This window comes from Nanorana parkeri, unplaced genomic scaffold, assembly GCF_000935625.1.
Source record: "Nanorana parkeri isolate BGI_ZX_2015 unplaced genomic scaffold, ASM93562v1 scaffold1251, whole genome shotgun sequence".
Lineage (NCBI taxonomy): Eukaryota > Metazoa > Chordata > Amphibia > Anura > Dicroglossidae > Nanorana > Nanorana parkeri.
The window spans coordinates 26755-35342 of record NW_017307519.1 but is presented as its reverse complement, the minus strand read 5'-3'; the positions used below and the strand labels follow the sequence as shown (position 1 = coordinate 35342).

Here is an 8588-nt window from a genome sequence, read left to right as displayed (position 1 = left end):
AAGGCTGATAAAAATACCCGACATGAAGGCTGATAAAAATACCCGACATGAAGCCTGATAAAAATACCCGACACAAAGGCTGATGAAAATACCCGACATGAAGCCAATTCCAGCCAATTTTTTTTTTAAGCGTTAGCATTTCTGTTTTAATTTCTGCCTGTGACCGCATTGGGGTGATTTGCCTTCACTTCCTGTTTCGGTGACACCAAGCCATGAAATGGAGGGTGTGCTTGTCTGCAGGACAGGGAAGCAATAAAAACATTTCAGAAGTCTTAACCTTTCCTCGGTCTACTAAAAATGTGGGGGGGGTGCTTGTCAGCAGGAGAGAGAAGCACAGGAAGAAATAAAAACATTCCAGAGGTCCTAATCCTTCCCCAGTCAACAAAAAATGTGTTTTTGTGTACCTCTGTGTCTGCATTGGAGATATTTCACTTCCTGTCCTGACAGGAAGTGAGGGAAATCCCTTTAACAGCGACAAAAGCAGAGATAAGATCCTGGCCCTCTCACTTTAAAGACATTTCCTCTCAATTCCTTGTTGTGTTTACAGAACAGGAAGTCGAGAGAAATCACAGTGGGGCAGAGATGAGCATAATCGGATACAATCAACGCGTTTTGAGGGAAATTACTCCTCCTCCTCCTGCAATCAGGATGAAGGCCTTAAATGAGGCTGGATTGAGGCTACTGTGTCCTCACAGCCGGCTGGATCTAGCTGGCCTCCGTTCAGGCTTTCATTCGAATTACATTACAAAGCCTTATTCAAGCCCTGAAGAAGGGCGGGGGGAGGAGTCGTGTCCCCCCAAACGCGTTGGAGGTATCTGATATTCTTACCAAAGATTAAAACACATTTCAAGCAAGATTGACTTTATTAATAGGCATCCCCACCTCCTCCCCGATAGTTACTCACCTGTTGAGTGCTCAGGGTGGCAAAGTCAGTTTATGGATGAAAAGTTAATTAACAAGTCGACGCGTTTCGGGGGTCAGAGTTAAACCCGCTGCTTCAGCAATTTCAGCTTCAATTTCGGCCTTCATCCGAAGAGCATTATAAAACCTCATTCAAGCCCCTGAAGAAGGTGGGAGCCCTTTGCCCTGAAACACGTCGGACCCATTGCATTGCTGAGCAATCTGAGTGTCATGATCAGAGCGGCAGCAACCTCAAACCAGAACCCGGGAGTCTACCGTGACCATGGAAACCGCACTTTATCCTTATTTATTTGAACAAATCTCAAATCACATCTGTCCAGCTCTATCCTCCCCCCCACCCCCCCCCGTCATACAAATGGTTAAGTCTATAAGCAATCCAACGCGTTTCAGGGATGATAAGGCAACCCCATCAATTCAACTGTGACCCCGAAACGTGTGGAGACAAGACCAGTCACCCTGCACAAGGACAGAGAAGAGCAGTGACCGGTCTTTATTGCAGGAGGGGGCGGAGACAAGACCAGTCACCCTGCACAAGTAGAGAGCAGCAGTGAGCGGTCTTTATTACAGGAAGGGGCGGAGACAAGACCAGTCACCCCGCACAAAAAGAGTGCAGCAGTGACCGGTCTTTATTACAGGAAGGGGCGGAGACAAGACCAGTCACCCTGCACAAGTAGAGAGCAGCAGTGAGCGGTCTTTATTACAGGAGGGGGCGGAGACAAGACCAGTCACCCTGCACAAGTAGAGAGAGCAGCAGTGAGCGGTCTTTATTACAGGAAGGGGCGATACACAAAGCTCACCATGGGGGGTCTATGTAATGTATTGTGATGTAATACTATATTGTGGACACCAGATGGCGGTGATGAGATCAGTATCTCTTTCCTATGCTCCTCAGCTCCACCTAGTGGCCATAGTACGGTATTACATGACAATACATTACATAGAAGGAATACACACAGCTCTGGTATTGGGATCATATCTGCTTATCCCGGAGTTCACCTTTAATATGTCCAACGTGGACGTGACGATCTGATTGGTTGCCATGGGTGACAACAACCATTTTATCCCTCCATACCAAGCACAATGGTCATCATTCATCACCCCGGGACGACTATATTTCTAATAATTGATCATTAACCCCCAAAAAAGGACACGCATGGCAGGGTGCATTCTGGGAGATGGAGCGGCTCCCATGCATAACAGGTGCCGCGTGTCACAGCGACCTCATCGGGTCACGTGACCTCGTCCTGCAATTATCTCTAATCCCTAAATAGAGGTGTTTTTTTTTTCTGATAAATGACACACAATGGGGGAGGATTGTCACCCGACCTGCAAAGTTAACTCTTTAAAGCCGGGCGGCGGGGGGTGACACCCGTAGGAGAAATGTGGGTTCGGTTGTCACGGCGCAGAAGGCACAAAGAAAAGGTAAACGGCTAGAAATGTTTGACCCTTCCCCCGCTCTACTAAAACTGTGTCTGTGTCCCCCGAAGGAGAGAGTTTCCCTTACTTCCTGTCCAGACAGGTGGGAGCAATCTCCGCTCAGAGAGCAATAAAGACCTGACAGAGACTCTAAAGAACCCCCCCTACAAACACCCCCCTCCCCGCCCAAAGCCAAATAAGAAGTTGGAATTGGAAAATCTTTCGGTCTCTCCGTGACCCCCCGGCCCCGGGAGATCTTCCTCTTCATCCTGATGGAAAATCTCTATGAGCGCCCCCTGGCGGACGCTCCATTGGAATATATGGTGTAGCTAGGAGGTGACACAAGTAGCTCAGCTGAGAAAGCCACCCGGCAGCCACAAATGAATACATGTGCGCTCCCTACGCTCACTTGGAGCAAGCATGTACGTCTGGAGGCATCGATCCACTGCCGCCATGCTTCTTCTAAGTCAATAACTCGCTAAATAGTGACACCGTGTGGGGGGAGGGGGGCTGAGTTATAAACAATGCGTAGGGCCTGTCAATATTCGCCCTGTGAAGGTTCGTCCCGTGCGAATAGATGCAAAAATGAAAGTTCTTTTGGGTTTTTTTTCAAGTAAAATGAATTTTGAATGCTTGTAATGTCCCCATGTGGCCACTAGAGGGAGCCGAGGAGCCTAGACGGTATACACTGAGCTCCTGTGCTACTTTAGCGCCATCTAGTGGCCAAAATGGGACATTACAAGCATTGGAAATGGACTGAAGTACATTCGTTTTGTGCGTATATTCACACAGGATGAACGTTCACAGGTATTCACTAGGCGAACGGCCCGGCTGATTGTTTGTAAATGAATAAAGCGTGACAGCCGGGAATCTAGCAACTTCTTATTTCCATGACAAGAGAACCAATCACCATCCATGTGACAATCCAGCCCGGAAATTGTTACGATTGCGCAATCTCACCTACAAAGTTGCTGTTGCGTCATGCTCATCCTCTGGCTTCACTACTCACATGACATTTTTCTTTCTCAATGTATTTTATGTTTTTGTTCCCCGGACATGAAGTTTCCTATATTTTTGTAACGTTGGGTCGCGGTACGTTCTGATCCGGCTCCTGGAAAACCCGGGCGCGGCGTCCACCGATGTTCCATTAAAGATCTTGGTTTATCGTATGCCGTGTGATTTCTATATGGCTGTCCCAGTACTTCTCATGTGTCTTGGGGTAGGCCATCTCAGCACTTCAAATCCCATCGTACCACTGCCTCTGGCAGTCATGCCCAGGGCTGTCAGAACCTTGCAGTGCCTCATGGGAGTTGTAGTTCCACCACAGCCGAGGTTGCCCGCCCCTGCTCTAAGTGAAAAGGAATGATCAGATCACATTGCTCAAGGATGGAATTATAAGGGGGGGCGGGGGGTGTCAGGACCTTCAGCAGGGGAGAACACGACTATCCAGTGAAGTGGCATATGCATTCGCTTGGTGCCATTAACCAGTTAGTATAAGAATGGGGCAAAACCGAATGTTCTTACACTATTTTCCCTTAGAATCGAATGTTCTGTAAAATATGATGGACAGTAATAAAAAAAATGAGGCTCATTCATAGAGAACATAGAAAGAATCGGGGAAATACCTCATTGTGGCCACTAGATGGCGCTGGGGGGGGGGACACAGGAAATCAATACGTCTTAGTAAGAAGAGTTAGTATGTAACAATTCTAAAGACCATCATAGAGAACACTGGAGGGAATGGGGGGAGGGAACTACCACGCTATGGCCACCAGATGGCGCTGAGGGTCAGAGGAAATAAATACATTGTAGTAACAAGAGATACAGTGTAACAATTGTAGAGAAGACTGGCGGGAATGGGGGAAATACCTAATTGTGGCCACTAGATGGCGCCGAGGATCACAGGAAATAAATACATCAAGAGATACAATGTAACAGTTCTAGAGAACACTGTAGGGAATGAGGAAATACCTTGCTATGGCGCTGGGGGGTCATAGGAAATAAATACATGTTAGTAACAAGAGATACAATGTAACAATTCATAGAGAACACTTGGAGGAAATGGGGAAAATACCTTATTATTGCCACTAGATGGCGCTGAGGATCATAGGAGATAAATACATCAAGAGATACAATGTAACACTTCGAGAGAACGCTGGAGGGATTGGGGGAAATACCTCATTGTGGCCACTAGATGGCGCCGAGGATCACGGGAAAAAAATATATGTTAGTAACAAGAGGTACAATGTAACAATTCTAAAGATTCTGGAGGATGGGGATCATAGGAAATAAATACATAGTAGTAACGAGCGATACAATGTAACAATTCTAGAATACACGGGAGGGAAGACCACATTATGGCCACTAGATGGCGCCGAGGATCATAGCAAATAAATACATCAAGAGATACAATGAAACAATTCTACTGAACACTGGAGGGAATGTGGGGGGGGGAAATACCTCATTGTGGCCACTAGATGGCGCTGAGGGTCAGAGGAAATCAATACATGATAGGAAGAAGAGATACAATGTAACAATTCTAGAATACACTGGAGGAAATAGCACATTGTGGCCACTAGGTGGCGCCGAGGATCATAGGAAATAAGAGATACAATGTAACACTTCGAGGGAACGCTGGAGGGCATGAGGAAATCATGTGACCGTTGGTACCTCCGGGGGGGATCCCATTACATTCATTTTATTTATCAATCCTCCAATCTCATTCTGATAATTGGTCGTAGGTGTAAAATAGAAATAATCGCCTCTAATGAACAGGTCAGAACTTGCCTGCCGCCGCTGTGTGATGTCACCGGGTGATACCTCTCCTGTGATTTGTTACACTGACGGAGGTGACTGATAGGAACACAGAACCAGTACAAGAACTTCAATGTGGTAGAACCAGTTTGTGAGAGGTGTGTATTCCCAGTACAATGAGCCGGAGCCTGAACTGCTGACAATCCGCCGTACACATCCACTGTCAGCAATGGCCGCCTGTGTGGACGGGGGAGAGGAGAAGCCACCGCAGCAAAGGTAAGTCGAGGCTGAGAGAGGGGAGAGCGAGTGTGGGACCAATGGGGAGGAGGCAGGGAGGGAAATCCAAATCATAGCATGTAAGAGGGTACGCAGCCTATCCAATCACTAGAGACCGGTGACATCACTGAGAATGCAGCCTATCCAATCACTAGAGACCGGTGACATCACTGAGAGTGCAGCCTATCCATTCACTAGAGACCGGTGACATCACTGAGAGTGCAGCCTATCCATTCACCAGAGACCGATGACATCACTGAGAATGCAGCATATCCAATCACCAGAGACCGGTGACATCACTGAGAATGCAGCCTATCCAATCACTAGAGACCGGTGACATCACTGAGAGTGCAGCCTATCCAATCACTAGAGACCGGTGACATCACTGAGAATGCAGCCTATCCATTCACCAGAGACCGGTGACATCACTGAGAGTGCAGCCTATCCAATCACTAGAGACCGGTGACATCACTGAGAATGCAGCCTATCCCTTCACTAGAGACCGGTGACATCACTGAGAATGCAGCCTATCCATTCACTAGAGAGCGGTGACATCACTGAGAATGCAGCCTATCCATTCACTAGAGACCGGTGACATCACTGAGAATGCAGCCTATCCAATCACTAGAGACCGGTGACATCACTGAGAGGGCAGCCTATCCAATCACTAGAGACCGGTGACATCACTGAGAATGCAGCCTATCCATTCACTAGAGACCGGTGACATCACTGAGAATGCAGCCTATCCATTCACTAGAGACCGGTGACATCACTGAGAGTGCAGCCTATCCATTCACCAGAGACCGATGACATCACTGAGAATGCAGCATATCCAATCACCAGAGACCGGTGACATCACTGAGAATGCAGCCTATCCAATCACTAGAGACCGGTGTCATCACTGAGAGGGCAGCCTATCCCTTCACCCAACTGGAGACAGAGAGGAAGTGTTGTCACCCTATAACAGGAAGTGCTTTACAAAGACCCTCCATGGTAGGATCAGCAGGGATTATTTTACCCTATCACTGAGAATGCAGCCTATCCAATCACTAGAGACCGGTGTCATCACTGAGAGGGCAGCCTATCCCTTCACCCAACTGGAGACAGAGAGGAAGTGTTGTCACCCTATAACAGGAAGTGCTTTACAAAGACCCTCCATGGTAGGATCAGCAGGGATTATTTTACCCTATCACTGAGAATGCAGCCTATCCAATCACTAGAGACCGGTGTCATCACTGAGAGGGCAGCCTATCCCTTCACCCAACTGGAGACAGAGAGGAAGTGTTGTCACCCTATAACAGGAAGTGCTTTACAAAGACCCTCCATGGTAGGATCAGCAGGGATTATTTTACCCTATCACTGAGAATGCAGCCTATCCAATCACTAGAGACCGGTGTCATCACTGAGAGGGCAGCCTATCCCTTCACCCAACTGGAGACAGAGAGGAAGTGTTGTCACCCTATAACAGGAAGTGCTTTACAAAGACCCTCCATGGTAGGATCAGCAGGGATTATTTTACCCTATCACTGAGAATGCAGCCTATCCAATCACTAGAGACCGGTGTCATCACTGAGAGGGCAGCCTATCCCTTCACCCAACTGGAGACAGAGAGGAAGTGTTGTCACCCTATAACAGGAAGTGCTTTACAAAGACCCTCCATGGTAGGATCAGCAGGGATTATTTTACCCTATCACTGAGAATGCAGCCTATCCAATCACTAGAGACCGGTGTCATCACTGAGAGGGCAGCCTATCCCTTCACCCAACTGGAGACAGAGAGGAAGTGTTGTCACCCTATAACAGGAAGTGCTTTACAAAGACCCTCCATGGTAGGATCAGCAGGGATTATTTTACCCTATCACTGAGAATGCAGCCTATCCAATCACTAGAGACCGGTGTCATCACTGAGAGGGCAGCCTATCCCTTCACCCAACTGGAGACAGAGAGGAAGTGTTGTCACCCTATAACAGGAAGTGCTTTACAAAGACCCTCCATGGTAGGATCAGCAGGGATTATTTTACCCTATCACTGAGAATGCAGCCTATCCAATCACTAGAGACCGGTGTCATCACTGAGAGGGCAGCCTATCCCTTCACCCAACTGGAGACAGAGAGGAAGTGTTGTCACCCTATAACAGGAAGTGCTTTACAAAGACCCTCCATGGTAGGATCAGCAGGGATTATTTTACCCTATCACTGAGAATGCAGCCTATCCAATCACTAGAGACCGGTGTCATCACTGAGAGGGCAGCCTATCCCTTCACCCAACTGGAGACAGAGAGGAAGTGTTGTCACCCTATAACAGGAAGTGCTTTACAAAGACCCTCCATGGTAGGATCAGCAGGGATTATTTTACCCTATCACTGAGAATGCAGCCTATCCAATCACTAGAGACCGGTGTCATCACTGAGAGGGCAGCCTATCCCTTCACCCAACTGGAGACAGAGAGGAAGTGTTGTCACCCTATAACAGGAAGTGCTTTACAAAGACCCTCCATGGTAGGATCAGCAGGGATTATTTTACCCTATCACTGAGAATGCAGCCTATCCAATCACTAGAGACCGGTGTCATCACTGAGAGGGCAGCCTATCCCTTCACCCAACTGGAGACAGAGAGGAAGTGTTGTCACCCTATAACAGGAAGTGCTTTACAAAGACCCTCCATGGTAGGATCAGCAGGGATTATTTTACCCTATCACTGAGAATGCAGCCTATCCAATCACTAGAGACCGGTGTCATCACTGAGAGGGCAGCCTATCCCTTCACTAGAGACCAGTGACATCACTGAGAATGCAGCCTATCCCTTCACCCAACTGGAGACAGAGAGGAAGTGTTGTCACCCTATAACAGGAAGTGCTTTACAAAGACCCTCCATGGTAGGATCAGCAGGGATTATTTTACCCTTTAGAGATAGCATAACGCATACACGCGGCGGGTGGGCATACATATGTGTCGCTGCGTTGCCTGGGGGCGCCCCCCAGGGCTCATGATCAGCTGGCTCCCAATGACATCATCACTCTGCAGCCAATCACAGAGAGCGAATCAACAGGAGCCCCGCCTACCGTCTCTTAAAGGGGAAGTTACATCTGCAAACTTTAAAAAAAAAAAAAGACACAAAGGTTTATGAAATTATATAACATGATGAGGATTGTAGTACAGGATTTAGTATTTGGGTTTACAAACAATGTAACAAAATAAATAAAACAATGAGATATAATAATGGG

General features: G+C 47.6%; 1 protein-coding gene across 1 annotated transcript in view; it reads left to right on the top strand.

The window, feature by feature from the left end:
* Positions 1–5244: 5244 nt before the first annotated feature.
* Positions 5245–8588, top strand: part of LOC108797268 (bcl-2/adenovirus E1B 19 kDa-interacting protein 2-like protein) — a 19737-nt gene continuing 16393 nt past the window's right edge. The window contains exon 1 of the mRNA XM_018568841.1: positions 5245–5367. Coding sequence (XP_018424343.1) covers positions 5321–5367 — 47 coding nt within the window. The 5' untranslated portion in view covers positions 5245–5320. The remainder of the gene's footprint in view (positions 5368–8588) is intronic.